The 18,898-nt window shown below is 49.0% G+C and overlaps 1 protein-coding gene across 9 annotated transcripts in view; it reads right to left on the bottom strand.

Annotated features, from left to right (window-relative positions):
- NFATC2 (nuclear factor of activated T cells 2) overlaps nucleotides 1-18,898 on the bottom strand; it is a 141,193-nt gene that overhangs the window by 54,339 nt on the left and 67,956 nt on the right. For all 9 annotated transcript variants that reach the window (XM_029221635.1, XM_029221634.1, XM_029221633.1 and 6 more), the window contains one exon: nucleotides 7,894-8,034. In XM_029221635.1, the coding sequence (XP_029077468.1) occupies nucleotides 7,894-8,034 (141 nt within the window). The remainder of the gene's footprint in view (nucleotides 1-7,893; nucleotides 8,035-18,898) is intronic.

The raw sequence follows: 18,898 nt of genomic DNA, 5'->3' as shown, positions 1-18,898 counted from the left end.
CTCGTATGTCATATGCCCCCAGTGCCTGGCATAGAACCTGCACACAGTAGGGGTTTAATAAACATCTGGGGAGCAACTACGGAAGTCCTGGGGGCTGAGTGAGCAGAGGAGTGAGGCTAAAAGAGCAACAACAGGTCATTTACATAGAGGCCGGATTTCAGCTCATCTTTCATGCCTCCAGGGGCACCTCTTCTCAGCGATGGGATGTCATCTCTAGATGTCCCACGCCAGCTCACGCAGTCACCCTGGGAACCGGGAAGTGGGAGTTTGGGACCCCGCCTTCCTCTGATGTGCCCTGTCACCTCAAGGAAGTCTGCCAATCTCCCTCGGTGAGTTGGCTTCCCATCTGTAAGATGGGGCCAGGGGGCGGACCATTAGTCATGTTGCCTCCACTGTATCGGGTGTGACAGCAGGAGTCTGAAGGGTCAGGGCTGAGAGGAGGGGAGAGACGCACCCGTGCCAGGAAGGACTCTTCTCCCAGACAAGAAACCAACACAGGCCTGCCTTCCCCACTCCCTGTTAAGTAAACTGAGCTCCCAGAGGACACACGGAAGGTCAGCTGACATTTTCTGGGCACCTCCTATGGCCCGACACTTTCAGATCCTTGATCTCCTTTTATTACTGAAATACCACCAACACCATTTTAGAGATGGGGAAACTAAGTCCCAAAGCACATAATATGAGGCCTATCCAGGCTTCAAGCCAAATCTGCTGGGTGATCCAAAATCCAGCCTGCTGACCCCTTAAATACACACAATTTTTACTTAAAAAAAAAAAAGTATGCAACCACAACTGTAGGGGAAAAAAAAAAATAACACAAGAGGGTGTCAGGCCATTCATTAATAAAAGATATCATGATTTTCTTGACGGGGGTGGAAATTCCAGCCTGCTAATTGCAAATTACAGAACGTCTGTTGGCGCCAAGAACAATTTCTGATGGTGGAAACACTCGGACCCGAGTTAATTAGAAAACATTTCTCTGTGTCCTCTTTTTCAGGCATTTAAACAGAAGGATCCTTTCACTCCACAGTCTGCTCTCGCATGCAAGAGGACTGAAGTTTGGGCAAATACTCAGCCCTCTGAAAATAAGACCATTTTCTCTATCTCCAGTGGGGCTCCCGGGTGGCGATCTGGCCTCTGTCTTTGGAGGAAAGCTCTGTGTCCCAGCCAGCTGTGTGTAAGGGGTGGGCTCCAGCTTCGGGGGCCAGTGACACGGTGGACGTGAGTCACCGAGGGCAAAGGTCTACAGAGCCTTAGTCATGGGCAAGCCCAGCTTGGAGTCTGACCTCTCCCAGTGGGAAGACCAAAGCAGAGGGACTCCCAGACCAGGTCAATTTTTTCAGAAGACACCAGACCGGGTGAAGCCCAACCCACGGAGAAAAACAGGTGGGAAGAGGAGGTGTCTTCTCTAAGCGAGTTCCAATGTTTCCAGGGCACTAATTCATGGAAAAGTACTTAATTTAGCAAAAAATTTTTATTTTAAGCATATGCATTTGTATTTATTAAACAAAGCTCAAAATACAACCTTTGGGAACCTCCAAGTCATAAAATGACTCACATTAGGATATGATGACTCAGTGGGAAAGAGGGAATTCCACCACCCACGCCTCCTTTCTAAAAAATCAATTTGCCCTCTCAACAGGTGATAGGAGCCTCTGCCATCAGAGTGGTCCAGAAAATCGTCCAACAAAACAAAACACAAGTTCTCTTCAAACAATTTAAGTTTCAAAGCTGAGTAATCCGACGCGGGCAAGTTTCCAACCTACGCCCCCGCGGGACACAGAGAGCCAGGGAGCTACTTGGCTGGGGCCGGGGGCCTGAATTAAGAAAGATTTACCAGCTGAAAAATTCCAAAACCCTGTGTCATGTGGAGGAACCTTCCAAAACATTGGATCCCACCCAGGCGCAGCGAGTCGCTCAAAGCCATGGCAACCCGGTTTCCGCTGCCACATCACTTTTATTTTTGTGTCCTTAGATTTTTTCCTGTTTTGCAATGTTTTGCTGGGACCCCCGACTCCGCCTGAGGCCTGGGTGGCCGGGCGCCAGGGTTACCAGCTGAAGTCAGGAACAGCCTGGACTTCCCGGCGTGACCTTCGCCTAGAAGGTTACACATTTTTTAAATTTCACAGAATATATAAAGGCTTTTCAGCAATTACTGAAAATGGTAAATAGGAAAGATGCTGATCGTTCTGCTGGGTTCCTCTTTGTCCTCTTGTATGTGCCTAGAGAGATTCCTTGGGGATTGATGATAAAAGTTGCCTGGGATTCCAGCTCTGTTACCTGCTGTGAGCTGACCTGGGGCCCATGGCTTGACCTCTGTGAGCCTCAGTTGTCTCATCTGTAAAATGGGGGTAATGCGCCTGCCTCTCGGGGCCAGTATGACTATTAAAGGAGAGGACACATTCATTCAACAACATGTATAAGAACCTACTAAGTGCCAGGGGCTGTTCTAGATGCTGCACATACAGCAGTAAACACCACGTCCCCGTCCTCGAGGAACTCTGACGCGGGAGACATCAGAGACAAGATAATTCCAGTAGAGCTAACTACTACTGGGCAAACAGGGCAGGGCAATGGGACAGAGAGGGACAGGGCTGTGGCAGAGGTTGAACAACTTCAGAGCAGTTGGTCAAGGAGGGGCTCCTTAAGAAAGTCACCCTGAGCTGAGACTTGTAGGAGTAGGAGGCCACAACCCATGAGGAAACAGCAAAAGCAAAGGTCCTGTGACAGAAAGGAGTGTGGGGTGTTTGAGGACAGAACGAAGACAGTGTAGCTACGGCCAAAGGAGCAAGAGGGTGAGTCAAAAAAGCTGAAATCAGAGAGACGGGCAAGGGCCAGCACATACGGGCTCCTGGAAGTCATGCAAATGATTAAAAATGGTAATAAAAACAATATAATAATCATTATTATTACTGCTGCTATAAATACGATGCCATTTTCCAAAACACCGAGCTTTTCTAACTTAAGAAACACCACGCTACCCCTCTCCTACTGTTTTTCCACCGTCCTCCAATTTGTCATCCTGCTGGAGTGGAACTGCCAATTCCATCTCGGTCGACGGCTATAAAAAGAACTTTGGAGCTGGTGGTGCCGATGACCCAACAGGGGGTCTAAGATTAGCCCAGGAGGCTGTCCACCTTTCCTTAATGTGAGAACCAGCTGGGGTTCCCCTTCCTTGGAAAACTTCAACTGTTCCACTCCACCCCACCTCGCAGCGGCCCTGCTGGCCAAACTGTCCATGGAGATGGGAACGGGGCTGCGTTTTGGAAAAAAGAAGTTGAGCAACAGGGATTCCCCCTGCAGAAGGCAGTCCTGGGCTGGGAGGCAAGTTCTTGGGGTCAAAAGAGCAGGGCTGGCTCCCTGCAAACACAAGGCAACTCCCCCCCTCTGTCTGTCAGAGCCACCCGGAGCCAGACATCCCACGAGAGAAGCCCACCACTTCTCTGAGGGCCCAGGGCTTGTCTGTTGGCATCGATCCAGGGACCGTATTCACCCCAGGTTCTTGTACGTTAGACACGCCACAGTCCTAAATGGACCTACCTGGCCTTGGTGACTTGCTGCAGAATTCAAGAGTCTATCTCACCACAAAATGCTTCAAGTCAGTGGCTCAGAGCAGCTAAAGGATCTTCAGACAAATTAACCCGGTTCTGAACTTTTTCAAAGTAGAAAAGCTAAATGATCAAGGATACAGATTCTAGAGCCAGGCTTCCTAGGGGCCAACCCAGCACTGCCATTTACCAGCTGTGTGATCTTCGATAAGTTATTTAACCTCTCTGTGTTCAGTTTCTCATCAGAAAATAGCTATCTTGTACGGCTGCTATGAGGAATCAGATTGTTAATACATATAAAGCGCTTAGAACAAGGCCTGGCACATAGTTTATTATCACTTATTCTTGTTTTTCAATGTCTCTTCGTTCCATGAGATAAAATCGTACCCATCCCTGTCCTTCCACAGCCAAGATATGATGATGATGAGAATAATAATAAAAGCTGACATTTAATGAGCACCTGTAAGGTGCCAAGCTCTACGCAAAGAGCCTAAACTGTATCATCTCATTTAATCTTCTTGTCTCTCAAGTGAAGTAAATCATCTGTATTTTACAAAAGAGGAAATATTGGCTCAGAGAGGTGACATGACTTACCCAGGATGACAAAGCTACCAAATGCAGATCATGGGTTCAAACCCAGGCCGTCTGACCTCAGAGCTATGCTGGTAACCAGTGCAGCTTACAGCCTCCCAAAGTCTGCCTGCCAGGCCCGCACTGGGGCAGTGTGTGTCCAATAAACAATGTCTATGGCCTAAGCAATGAGAATACTGGAGAAACTGTAAAAATAACAACGAACACTCCACAAGCACGCCCGACGTGCTGAGTGCCCGCTGCTTGCTTATGCGTTTAACTCTGGGAGGGCAAGACTGTTATTAACTCGCTCACTGGAATCTGAGGTCCAGGGAAACTGAACAACAGAACGATGCTGTATAATCTGCAGGTGAGTCCGCTAACTTCTCCAGGCTTAGCCACCTGCCTCCCGCGGGTGTCCGGTTCGATGAGACAAGATGCGGAACGCAGCAGGCAAAGGGCCCGCCCACAGACAGGCTTCTATCAGAGAAAACTATTATCATTCCTCTTCTTATTAACATGCAATTTTTCAAAGTTGAAACAGACTCTGGGTTTTCCTCCCTTCAAGAGGTAAACTGAAATTTCTTCTGAAACCAAGAGAAGGAAAGCTAGAGAGTAAATGCCTTGCATCCAGCCAGCCAGCCAGCCAGCCAGCAAATACCTACTGGAGGCCCTTGAGTAGCCTCACAAGCTCTCTAGACAGTTTAAAGCTGTCTGGCTCCTAATTCCACAAGGAACTTGGTAGCACCTGGCCTCCAAGCCATCCCTGCACACTTCCAGCAGCCCCTCAAAGAGACTGCCAACCTGGACACAGAGAACAAGATGTCTGTATATTACTAGCATTTCCTCTCTGCCAATAAGGCGCCTTGAAGCCATACACTTCTTGTGAAAGTCAGCAGAAGGCCAGCAGGATGATTTCCTGGTCCTGGAGATCCATCAGGTAATGTTTACTTGGCCATTTACATTTCATGTCACTCTCCTGCTCAAGAACCCACCATGACTCCCTGTTACCTTACTCATGTGCAGACTAAACCAAAGCCATGTCTCTACCTGGCATCAGGAGACCTCTCTGCTCTGGGCTTCGCCTGCTCATCAAAGCACTTTCTGGTGATAACCAACCTCTACTCCAGCCACACAGGTTTGCTCTCTGTCTCATGAGAGCCTAGTAACTTCTTGCCACGAGACTGCTGTTCCACCGCCTGACAAAGTCTCCTCCAAAACGTATCAAGACACTTAAAAATGTGCATGCCCCTTGAACGCACTACATCACATGTAGGCCTCAACCCTAGGAAATAACAATAACAAACAGCATCAGCTAATACGTATCAAGCACTTACTATGTACAGTTGGCCCTCCGAATCCACAGGTTCCACATCCATGGATTCAACCAACCACAGATAAAAATATTCCCCCCAAAATTCCAGAAAGTTCCAAAAAAGCAAAACTTGAATTTGCCATTCACTGGCAACTATTTACATAGCATTTACCTGGTATTAGGTCTTAGAAGTAATCTAGAGTGATTTAAAGTATATGAGAGGATGTGCATAGGTTCTATGCAAATACTACACCACTGTATACAAAGGACTTGAGCATTCGCAGAGGTTGGTATCCACGGGGATCCTGGCACCAATCTCCTGCAGATACTGAGGGACACCTGTACCAAGCATTTATGAACTCTTAATCGTATGACCACCCTACGAGGTAGAACTGCCACCATTCTCTTTATACAGAGAAGGAAACTGTTGCCCAGAGAGGTTAAGTAACTTGCCCAAGGTCCCCCAGCTAGAAAGTAGTAGACCTGGGCTTTGAACACAAGCAGACTGGCTGGAGAACATGAGTCCTTACCTAGCTGACCAAAGGAATATCGAGGATGTTCATCACTGAGTTACTTACAATAGCACAGAGTTGGAAGCAGCCTAACATCCAATAAAGGGAGAATGGTTAAATAAAGTACTGGACAACCATATGACAGATGCAATGCACCCACTTACACATCTGCGTTCCTCTCCCCTCACGGCACTACCACAGCCCCTCAAACCCGCAGGGACTGACCACATGCCTTCTGAACCACTCAAACCCACCTGTCCGTCTCCCCACTGCCACAGCCTTACTTAATGCCCGTTTTTTGTGGGGGTTTTTTGGCAATGGCTTCATCAAACTTCTTTAAAACCACCTGCCTTCTATCATGCTTCCAAAGTGTAAGGAAGCAGTTGTCACACCCTAGTCACAGGGCCAGCCCATCTCAAGAGGAGGCTTTGTGTGACCTGGGAAGAAGCACCCCTTCCCCAAGACACTCCGCTTCCTCCCATCAGAAGTTTAGTAACACACAGCTCCAGGATGTACCCAGTTTGAATGGCAGCCCCCAGAGGAGGTACCCTCATGCAGTGCAAAATCCCCACAAGTGGACAACCTGCCTGTGACAGTCTGTGGATCTTCCTCAGGGCAGTAAACAAACAGACAAACACCCCTTTGAATTAACTGGAAATCATGTCATAGGAAGAAAAAAAAAAGCTTGGCCTAGCATCGATAACTATCAAATAAATTATATAACCTGATATTTTTCCTACTTTTGATCACTGTCTTTCTACCATGTCCTCATTGGTGATCATATTAACAGACAGTCCATATAAGAAAGAATACACAGGTCCAATAAACAGAAACATTAAACCTCTCATAGCAAAGGAGTGCCAAGTCAAAACAGTACCAATTCAGCAAATATTTTTTTAAATTAAAAAACACGGCACTTCTGGGATGGGGTGAAACCATCACTGACACAGTATTGGTGGAAGTTTCCCATTTGTATGTTTCTGGAAGGTAATTTGAATTCTAGAAGCAATATGTATTTCAAGCTCTTGAAATGACTATCCAAAATTGTACTCTGGAATAAACCCTAAATAAACAAAAAAGATACACATGGAGATTCATGTATAAGAAGATTAATCCTCCAAGTATAACAAGATTAACTGCAGTACTATTTATAATAAAAATATAAGCAGCCAGTATTTGTTGACTAACAATATACCTGGTGCCATTATAATTACCTGACATGTATTAACTCATTTAACCCTCGCGACAACCCTATGGGGTAATAACTCTTGCTATTGTCATTCTATACATAAAGAAATGGAGGCACAGAAATGTCAGGTAATTTGCCTAAGATCACAGAGCAAGCAAGTAGCAAAGGCAGGATTTGAACCCAGGATACCCAGGGCCAGAGCATGCACGGTTAATCATCGTGTTGCTAGCCCTCCCTTCTTGATAACAGTAAAAAACTTAAAAGAATGTGTCTCCTGATGTGAAAATATAAATTTTTTTTAAAAAGTTAGGGGTGGGGGGCTTCCCTGGTGGCGCAGTGGTTGAGAGTCCGCCTGCCGATGCAGGGGACACGGGTTCGTGCCCCGGTCTGGGAAGATGCCGCGGAGCGGCTGGGCCCGTGAGCCATGGCCGCTGAGCCTGCGCGTCCGGAGCCTGTGCTCCACAACGAGAGAGGCCACAACAGTGAGAGGCCCGCGTACCGCAAAAAAAAAGAAAAAAGTTAGGGTTGGGCAAAACTTTATCATCCAACAAAACAAGCAAGGATGAGTTAAAATACATTATAACACGCTCATGCAATGGTGAACCGTGTCAATATCAAGATCACTGGAGACAAGGGAAATTTCTCATGGTAAGGAGAGCAGGATAGGAAACTCTACACAATGGGATCTATCCCCCAAATCAATGTCATTGGAAAGAAAAAGATGGTCAATTTTGTATGGCACTCAGAAGGCCCCCTGACCTGTGGTCTTCTCGGTAAACACGACTTTGGACTCGGCCGTGAAGTTCTGTCCCGTGAGAATCATCTGCTGGCCCCCGTAGACCAGGCAGCTGTCGATGTCTTGTCTTTCCACCATGGGCAGCTCGTGGGCGGATCGCTGGGCTGCGGGTGAGAGAAAAAGAAGACAGTGTGATGACAGGAGACGCCCATGCAGAATCGTCCAGTGATTTCACGGGAACGGGACACAATGCACTCTGCCCACCTTTGTCACTTGCTGTCGTTGCAAACATGGAAGCCTCACCCCTGGCAACCAGTGACTATGCAAATGTTAAGTTCTTGTCAAAATGCCCCAAGTAATTTCGGCTAATTTTCTCCTAACAACACTTTTCATTTTCATGAATCAAGAGACAGATGCCTGTTCTCCTTTGAGGGAGGAAAGGAGAGTAAGAATTTGATTTTTTTAATAAAAGGATGGGCAAATCAACTTTTTTATAAGAGATTTCCTTTGCTAGAATGTACTCTCTTCTCCTGCACTTGATGTCAGCAACACACGAAGGGCTCACGGATGTAAACTTCAGGACCTGATTCCTAAAGGTTCAGATGCCTTGGCCTTGGAATTCGTTTGCCATCCTGAACATGATTTGCCCCCATCACTTCTCTGACCACACTTCCTAGAACTCCCCCTTGCTCACTCTGCTCCAGTCACACTTCTAGAATGTTCTCACCATCTCTCAAACATACATAGCATGCTATCTTTCAATGTCTGCCCTTTCAAGTCTTTCTCTCTGGAAGGTTCTTCCCTGATTACCCGCATGGCTACCTTCCTCACTTCTTGCAGGTTTCTCCTCAGATGTCACCTCCTCAGGGCAGCTTCCTTACCCCTACCCTTCCATCCTCCCCCTCAGAGTTAAAACAGCAGTACCCACCCTCTCTCCATCTGTCTGGCTGTGTCTCTCCCTCTTTCCCCTTTATCCTGCTTAATCATTGCCAAAGAACTGTCCACTTTCAGACGCACTACATGTAGCTTTATTGGTTCATTTGTCTTTCGTCTCTTCCCCACGAGAAGGTGAGCCCAGGAGGGAGGAGCGTTGCTTTGTGCATGCTGTGAGCCCAGGGCTGGGGACAGTTCCTAGGACTTAGCAGGGGATGCCTGAGATGGGTGGATGCAAGTATTGATAGATGGGAGGAAAGGAGGAAGGGAGGAAAGAAAGAAAGAGAGAGAGAGGGAGGGAGGGAGGGAGGAAGGGTTGATGGATGGATGGATGGAGATACGTATGGATACAGATGTGTCTCAATATATCTTGACACACATATACGTATCACGATCTCTACATATCTGCACCTACATCTTCATCTGTATCTACAATGAGGAATGACACAGGTTGAGCGTTTAACCACAGTGACATATTTGAATGCTCACAGTAACCTTCTAAGAAAAGAAGTACTAAAATTATTCACCTTTGGGGAGCAAACTAAAGCCTAGGAGAAGTCAGATGGGGTGACGCTTAGATCTGACCCCTCCAGAACTGGTTTGTCCAGCTCCAGAACCCCACCTCCTAGCCCCTCCAGCCAACCAATTCTTCTGAAGGTGGGCTGCAGGAAAGAATGAAGACCCTCTCCAGATGCCTTTCCTGGGCAGGGTGAGAAATGGGTCCCATCCAGCATGAGGGACCATCTCCTCGGCCTCGCCTTGGCAGCGTGGGCCGAAGAGGCCGGCCCTCCCTGGGTGAGTCAGCCTGAGCTCCTGGCGTTCCTCCCAGAGCCCAAGAACTGGGCAGAGGGCCAGCCCTTTCCGTGCCAGGGGCCTGCGGACCTCCCCATCCGGGAGCCGGGGATGCAGCCACATGAGGCCCGAGGCTCAGACCCAACCCTGTCCTCCTGGCTGGCCTGGGCCTCCAGGTCCAGCACCCCCCTTCCTTCGGCCCCAGAGCCACGTTGAAATCAGTCCCTTCAGGAGCAGCCACACACTTGGTGACATTTAAGGAGTCTGCTGTGGACCAGATGCTCCCAGACACTTTACACTGAAAATGCAGCCGGATGACTCTCAGTGATGGCCCTGCCGGTATCTTCCCATCCCAGGCTCAGCCCAGGCTCTCTGTTCCCAGGGGCCCACCAGCCAGCGCGGTTCTAAGGGGCTGCCAGTTAAGAGTACGTATTAAAAAGGCCTCTCTGCAGAAGCTGCTAATTTCTCCCACATGGGCCAGGTTATTAAGCCTTTCTTTCAACAGAGGAGTTCTGTATGACTTCCTAATTGAGCTGCCACCAATGGGGATTTATTAGCAGTGAAAGCAGCAGCCACACCGCCTAGAAGAGCAGGTCCCAGCTTTTAAGATCTGCCTTTGATGCGTTCAGGGGGCCAGTGGGGGCTTTTGGTCCCAGGGATGGGTGGGGAGGCGGCAAGAGCCATCCTTCCCATTTTGCAGGTGGAAAGCCTGAGTCATGGCTCCTGGGCAAGCCGGCCAAGGGCTCCCAAGCCAGCGAGGCCGGGGCCTGGACGTGGCCATGAGTTCTAAGCAGTGGGCGGGAGGCTGGGCCAGACGGCTGCTCCGTGAATCACTGTGCATTGCTGTGAACACAACTCTGCTATTTCCTGAAGCAAACTCATTGCTTCTCCCTCCACAGCCTCACAGTTTCAAGCAACTAACTGATTCTCCCTTTGCCAAGTCTGCATTTCCTGCTCCTTCCCCTTACTGAAGGAAAACTATCTTTTCTAATGAAAACTTAAAGAGTCCAGTCCGGCTTCCTGTAAGCTTTTATCTGGACTCCAGTCTTGCAACTCGAAGTGTGGGCCGAGCACATCAGCATCGAGGGAAGGGGAGGCGGTATTATTAGAGGTGCAGAACCTCGTGCCCCACCCCAGACCTACTGAACCCACACCTGCAGCTTAACAAGGAATCCAGGTGATTCTCATGAGCTATCAAGTCTGAGAAGAACTGCTTAGTGCTGGCTACACATTAGAATCAGCTGGGGAGTTGAAACAATAATGACCCCCTGGCCCTAATTCTACCATTTTACAGACAGAAAGACAGACGCTCACGGAGAGGCAGCTCCTGCCTGGGTGAGGCTGTCACGTTGGAGGGTCCTCAGTTCCAGCTCAAGTCCCCACCAGGTGATCCTTGCACAGGGCTTCCCAGCTCTAAACCTCACTTTTCCCATCTGAAAAATGGGGCTGTTAGCAGACCCATCTCACAGGCTGTTGTAAGGGTTAAATGGGAGAATTCACAGAAAGTGTACTTGGCTCAATAAACACCGGCCAGTATGGCGAACAACAGGAAGAGCTGTAGCTCCCTGAGCAGCTGCCCTGTGCTCAGCGCCGGGAACCACTGTTGTCTTGTCTTAGCTATTTCACCAAATAAGTACGGACCGTGTCCACGTGTTTACACACAGTACTGCTCTCTTCACTGCTGTTCTTGGTGGGTCCCGACCCAAAACCCAGGTTTCTTGGCCCTGAATCCCAGCATTTTTCAAAGGGAGCTTCCCGGGTCACCTGCCGCCTAATCACCTGGTTGGGGGAGGTGCTTAATAAAAATGCAGCTTCCCCAGGCCACACCCCCAACCCCCCAACCGCCCCCCAGCCCCAGAATCTCCTAGAGGAGCCTGGACATTTGCATTTAAACAATCTTTCCAGGTGACTTGTTACACACATTCTGTTTGAGAGCCAGGTCTCACACTTAAGAGGCCACCTGAGGACGAGAAGACCTCCTCCAGGGGAGGCCCCCCGCATCCTCAGAGAGCCCAGAGGCAAAGCAAATGAATCCAATTAGCCCCTGAAAGAGGAACTGAAGACAGGCAAACAGCAACCAAAACCACCCTCCTGGGGTCCACTTCCTTCTCCCTCTCTGACGCAGCCTCCAACACCTAGGGCTACTAATTGGCGTGACACGGTCCAGGACCTATGGGAGGGCTCTCTGCAAGCCCACTGGGCCCCCCAGGCCTGAACCACCACCCGTAGCCATCCCCACCGAGTCCCATTCGGCTCTTCGACCACTGGAGATTCCAGACCCTCCAAACCCCAAACCCTGCAGTGTTCTAACCAAACAGGGGGCCACCAGCTTAAAGCCAAGCCCACGGCCCAGGTCTCACCTGTGGGTGGAGGCTAGACCCTCAGCTCTGGCTTAAGCGTCAAGGTGGCCCTCGAAGCCAGGAGACTACCTCAGGCTTCCCTCCTGCCCCTGGATTCTTGCATGTCATAAAGTGGCTTGGGGCTCCTATGTTTTATGAGCTCTGAATCAACAGGGCGCTGTTGGTTTGGCCAGTTTGGGTGTTTACTTTCACTAGCAACAGTGGCTGATTGGGAGCAGAGCCGGCGGTAAAGGCTCAGAGAGGGAAATTCACACCAGGCGGGGGTCCTCCAGGTCAGCCTGGACAGGGGGCTGCCTGGCCAAGAATGATGATCTACCCAAGAACCTCAGGAGAGAGGCAGGACAAGCTGGTCAGGGAAATTTGGTTGTGCAGAGTGGGTGGGTTCTGCTAACAGCGAATAATTACAGCTGCCATAGAGAGTGCCTTGGATTCCAGCACTTTTTATATATGTTTTTGTTTATATTATAAAGCACACACATGAAGAAGCAATTTACAGTCATGGGTCAAAGTAAGGATGCTGCCACGTGAGAGCCTGAGTTCGAAGCCCAGCTCGGTGACATCCAAGCTTTGGGACCTTGGGCAAGTCATTTAATCTCTCTGTGCCTCTGTTTTCTCATCTATAAAATGGGACTCATCATAGGGCCAACCTCAGAGAGCAGTTTGCAGATTAAATGAGCTAATGCACAGGAAGTGTGTGGCACCTCATCAGGGCTCAATGAATGTCTGTTATGTTTATTTTTATTGCTAAACTTCATGAGACCACAGCAGGAATGATTCCCATTTTGGAGGTGAGGGCGCTGAGTCTCCCAAAGGAGAAGGCACTGAGAGCTCACAGCTATGTAAGGCGGACAGGCAGAACTTGAACCCAGACTGTGGGATTCCCCTACCCAGAGGGACCTCTTTTTAGTAAAATGGAGAAGGACCCACTGGGAAAGCGCCAGCCAGCCCAGACCAGGAGGAGAGCCCCCTTCAGTCTCACTCTGGCCCAAGCACTGACCACCCCTCATCCCAGCTGCTGTAAACACTTCCTGTCTGTACATCAGGCCCTGTCCTTGGTTGTGAGCCTGGCCCGGCTGAGCCGGGCCTGGCCCAGAACATGGTGCTGACTCAGGCCTTGCCGGGGAGGGGCCGGGAGCAGGGCCGGCAGGCTGGCCCCTCAGGCTCCCTCAGACCCCACCTTGGCCACTGATGGGTCTTCCCTGGGAAGCGGGACCCTGGGGCAGAGGAACCCAATTCTCCCTGAGTATGGGGTTCACCTCTGGGAGGGACCTGTCAGCATTCACGGCACGGGACTGGGGCGCGGTGTCTGCAAAGGCAGGGGGTCCACAGTGCATGAGACCACCTGCCAGTTCTGACCTCAGGGGGTCTCAGCTTCCTCATACGGAAAAAGGAGCACAAACAACGGCCCTGAAAGACTGGTACCTCTCGTCCAATCCCCACAGTGCTGGGTCCATAGGAGGGGCTCTTATTCTTCTCCATTCCAATACATTAACCTGGAGCCCCCGCAGAATATTCCCACATATCTCCAGCAACCAAGACCCTTACAGGGGGCTCCATGAATCTCCATTCGACTAACGAGCTCCCTGGTCACTGGGGGACCCAGGCAGCCCAGACAGAGAAAAGGACATGGGTTTTTAACCCCCAGCTCTTGCCCCTTCCCTCGCCAGCCACGTGACTCTCAAATCAGTTAGCCAGCCCTTCTGAACCTCAGTCCGCTAGTAAGCTCAGAGTCTTTGAGTCTTCCCAGGCTACGATGAGGGTAGAAACAAGTTAATAGATGTGACAGTTGGGGGCAGGTGGCACTTGGCAGCTCTTCAATAAAAGGGAGTTTTGCCTCCCCAGCCCCGCCAAACTAGCTCAGTAAAAGGCCATAATCGCAGGGTCAGGTAACCATATCAATCAGTGGAGAAGCCACCCCAATCCTGGGCTCCCCAAAAACCCAGCTTTCCTGTAATCACCACCCAGCCAACCCACAGCACCAGACAGATAATCATCTAAGCTCCTCTTAGCAGCAGGGCGTGCGGCTTGCTGCCAGCTCACCTGAAACAATTAGTGTTTGTTAAACTCCCACACCTACTGCTGCCTGGGCTGTGGGCTCTCGGCAGTGACAGAGTGGCAACCAGAGGTATGTAACGTCTGCTTTGCAGAGCTACAGGGAGGGCTGCAAGTGGGAAAATATGAGACATACCAGAAGAGAGGCATTGGGGTTATTCTACTGTACTGAGATAGGTACTACTACCATCCCCATTTTACAGATGAGACAACTGAGGCACAGAGTGCTAAGTAACTTCCCCGGGACTGCACAGCTAGTAAGTGGCAGAGGCAGGATGTGAACCCAGACCCACAGTCCTAACCATCACCCTAACCCTGCTTCCTCCCGTCATGTTGGTTTTCTGATGTTTCTGAATGTGATCCCTTAGTCATTGCTTAAAAGCCACCTTAGAGAGCCGGGGCGGACAAAGGCCTGGCCTACCTGCCCTCTGCCCAAATTTCACCCAAGATTTACTGCTACAGGGTCTCGAGGGAGACAATCCATTGCAGAGTGCTGGGAGGGTGGCCACAGTCCCCTAAGGGTCGCTGATCTGGTCTCCAGTTTATATGATATGACGTCACCCTTTGGAGTTCTGGCCCAAATTAGTCTGTCACTCGTGATGTAGCTCAACCTTGGTGTCCTGGGATCCAGCAGGACATGGTCGTCACAGTTGGCTTGGTCCCTTACTAGCTGTGTGACCACAGGCAATTAGTTTAACCTCTCTGTGCTTCAGTTTTCCCATCTATAAAACTGGAACAGACGCTGAGTTCCTGGTGTCCTCCCAATGATTTAGCAGCAACAGAGAAAGCGCTCGACATACAGTAGGTGACTGATAATAGTTCCTTGTCCTTTACCTCTTCCCCTTCATGTCCGACTCGTGTCCTACCTTCCTTCATTTGGTCTTCAAGTATTTATTAGCATCTACTATGTGCCAGGCACTGTGCTAAACAAGTTTTAAAATATAAATCACATCATGCCAGTCCCTTATGTAGAACTCAAGGCTTCCCGTTTCACTTAGAATAAAATCCAAAGTCCCCTGCTTCCTCTCAGACCTCACCTCCTACACCTCTCCCTACCCGTCACTCCACACTGCCTCCCCGGCTGCCTTTCTGTTCCCTGACGATGGCAAGCTTATCCCTGCCTTAGGGCTTTGCACCTGCTCTACCCTCCAGCTGGGCCATGCTCCCCCGTCACTCAGGGCCAGGTTAACAAGCCATCTGTTCAGAGAGGTCTTCCCTGTTCAGAATGACTAAGGTTGCTGCTCCCCCACCCCCAAGTCACTAACACATGACCTTTGTTATTTTCACCATGACAGTTAGCTGTTTGAAATGATGTCTCTGCCTGCTTGTTGACTGTGGGTTTTCCCCACTAGAATGTGACCTCCATGATGGCCACGACTTTGGTTTGTTCACTGCTGCATCCCCAGTTCCTAGTACTATATAATGCACTCCAAATATATTTTTAATTAAAAGAATAACGTTAAGGGGCCTATAAGAATTATGTGGGTCGTTTTGGCTTCTGGAAGGAGCAGATGGGCAAGAGAGTATCTCTGATTTATGAAGCAAAGCAAAATCAATTTGCCTGTCTGATCTCACTAATTCTAAGGATTTCCATAAAGCACTGCTGTGTGATCACCCATCTTCCACGTCAGACTTAGGAGCGTGTAGTGGAGGAGTAAAGGGGAGGTGGTGAGGGAGGCAACAGTCTTCGGTTGTCTAAGCTCTCACTTTCAGAAAAAGGCATATGAAACAACTGAATTTCCATACGGAAAACAACGCAACCGGACCCTATCTCACACCATACACAAAAATTAACCTGATATGGTTTGTATCCCTAAACCTAAAAGCCAGAATCAAAAACCTTCTAGAAGAAAACAGAAGAGAAGATGTCTGCTATCTTCAGATAGGCAGCGATTTCTTGGGAGAATATAACGAGTAATAATCCCAAAAGAAAAGAAAAGAATATACTAGACTTCATCAAAATAAAATATTGATGCTTTCAATAAGACACAATTGAGAAAATAAATAGGCAAGCCACAGACTGGGGGAAAATATTCATAATACATAAATCTGACAACAGGTTCATACCCAATGCAAAAAGAACTACTGTATATTAACAATAAAAATATGAGTAACCCAATAAAAACAGGCAAAAGCTCTGAACAAACACTTCACCAGAGAAGACACAGGACAGCCAATAAGCACACAGATTAGGGTTCAGCGTCATTAGTCTTTAGGGAAATGCACATTATGGGTTATGCACAATGAGATACCATTTTACTCACTGTAATGGCTACAATTAGAAAGACTGGCAAAGCCAAATATTAGTGAGCAAGTGGAATTCTCAGACACTCTTGCACGGAGTGTAAAACGATTTGGAAAATACATAAATTGGAACATATGGTTTTTTTTCCCCGTGACCCAGCAATTCCATTACCGGGTATTTACCTAAAAGAAACGAAAGCATCTGTCCACAAAGGCCTTGAAGGGGAACGTTCGTAGCAGCCTTATTCATGATCCCCAAACCCCAGAAACAACCCAAATGTCTATCAGTGGTAAATAAACAATCGTTATATTCATACAATTGAATACTGTTGGGCAATAAAAAAAAAAAAGAATGAACCACCAAATCACGCAGTAACAGTGATGGATCTCAAAAACACCATGCTATAAGTAAAACAAACCAGACACGAGAGAGTCCATACTGTACTATTCCATTACATGAAGTTCTAGAATGGGGAAAGCACATCTACGGTTATAGAAATCAGAACAGTGCTTGCCTGTGTATGGGGCTGGGGAGGGGGCACTGGCTGAGGGGTAGGAGGAAACTTTCAGGAACGAAGGAAAACGCCCTGTATCTTGTTTGGAGTGGTGGTCACACTGGTGTATACGATTGTCAAAACCACTGAACAGAAGATTTACAGTCTGTGCAATTTAGCGTATCTTAATTATACCTTGGTAAAACACATTTATGTCATGAAAAGGGAGAGACTGAAAACACCATGTGAGAAAAGCCATTTTCTAGTCCACACCTCATACCCATGCCCCCAGTTCCTGCAAAACGAGCAAAGTGAATTTACACTCTGTGCTCTGAGCGGGCAGGGCCCGGTGGGAAATTGCTTTAGGTGTTTCCTGAAATGTGATGAACAGAGAGGCCCCTTTGCAGGGCAAGGAGAAAACCCAAGGAAAGTTCTCACGGGAGAAGGCATCTGCCCCTGGGGACACATCCACTCTGTCTCATGGCTGCCTCTCTCTCCTGCTGGGCAGCCTGGGGACACTGTTTTCACACTTTCATTTTTTTCAACAAACATTCTGGAGACAGTTGCTATGTGCCAGGCCCTGGCTAACACCCACTGGTCCCTAACCTTACCTAAGAGAGACTGATAAGTAAATTGGGTGTCAATGCACAGAGAGGGGACCCTATACCCTGTGGGGTGAGGGCAAGCTTCCTCCTCGAGGGGCCATCTAAACTGGGGCCTTGGATAAGGAGGGGTTAACTAAGCAACTGAAGGATGCGGGCACCCCACCTCCCAGCAGTAGATCTCTAACTTTGCCACACGTCAGAATCACTAGGCATCTCTGAAAGTCTCCGGGTTCAGGGCTCAACGCAGACCAACTGAATCAGAGTTTCTGGGGTGGGATTCAGGCATCCTATTTTTTCTTAGAAGTCCCCAGGTGATTCCAACATGCAGCTAAGATTGCTCTGGATGGAGGTGACAGCATAGGCAGAAGCCTAGGAGCCAGATGAAGATGCCCGTGGATTTGGGAATTGCGGAGCAGAGAGAAGAGTGAAGCCGAGAAATGCAGCTGAGGAGGTGTCGTGGGTTGAACTGAGCCCCCATCAAGATTTCCTGCCCACCCAGAACCTCAGAATGTGACCTCATTTGGAAACAGGGTCTTCAATGATGTGAGTAAGGATGAAGATGAAATCATCCTGGATTGCGGGGTCCTAAACCCCATGAGAGTGTCCTTAGAAGAGAGAAAAAAGGGCACACAGAGAAGGCCACGTGAAGATGGAGGTAGAGATTGGAGTGATGTGTCTACAAGCCAAGGAACGCTGGTGATCGCCAGCCACCACCGGAGGAGAGGGGCCTGGAACAGACTCTCCCTCCCTCAGAGCCTCCAAGAAGGAACCAGTCCTGATGACACCTTGATTTAGGGCTTCTGGCTTTCAGATCTGTGGGAGAATCAATTTCTGTGGCTGGAAGGCTCCCAGGTGGTGGTAATTGGCTTCGCCAGGCCTGGGAACTTGCACAAGAGGGAAGCAAGGGTTCCACCAGCACAAGGGAACTTGGAGTTGAAGCTGAGAGCTCTCAGGAACCCAGGGGGTAAGGAGAACTGTCCCATTCCAAGGGTCCCAGACGAGGAAAGGCTGCCCACAGCTGTGACCGTGTGCAGGGTCTCTGTTGGGCAAGACAAGGGTGTTGCCTTCTGAGCTCTTCCACGTTCTCCTCCAAGTGGGAGGAGGGTGGGGCAGCCTCCAGAGCTTGGGAGACCAGAGAAGGTTCGAAAGAGTCTCTGCTGAGAATAGGGGAGGGAACTCAAAGGACCTCCCTGGCAACACTGAAGATCCGCTGGAAACAGAAAACTAGAAACATGGGGTGTCCCTCTGTGCACAGGTGAGATTTGACCTTGGGCACACTGGCCTATAAATAAAGAGAAGAGATCTGCCTTTCTAGCAAGTAACTCCACTTTACAAAGAGTGGCCTCCAGTAGCTTGTTCCAGACTTTTCTCCTAGATTCTGAGAACTCAACCTTGATCCCTGAGACGTCACGTAAAAGACATCTCCAAAATAAATAAGTTAGCCTTGCAAATAAGCACCAGCCCACTGAGTGTTTTTCTTACTGACCTACCTTCCCCAAGGGGTGCACATGAAGTCACCTCCCCCAAGGGGTGCACATGAAGTCACCT

This window comes from Monodon monoceros, unplaced genomic scaffold (genome assembly GCF_005190385.1).
Source record: "Monodon monoceros isolate NGI ecotype Baffin Bay Population unplaced genomic scaffold, NGI_Narwhal_1 Super_Scaffold_13, whole genome shotgun sequence".
Classification (NCBI taxonomy): domain Eukaryota; kingdom Metazoa; phylum Chordata; class Mammalia; order Artiodactyla; family Monodontidae; genus Monodon; species Monodon monoceros.
Note: the sequence above shows the minus strand (reverse complement) of the source record. Positions and strands in the feature narration are given on the sequence as shown.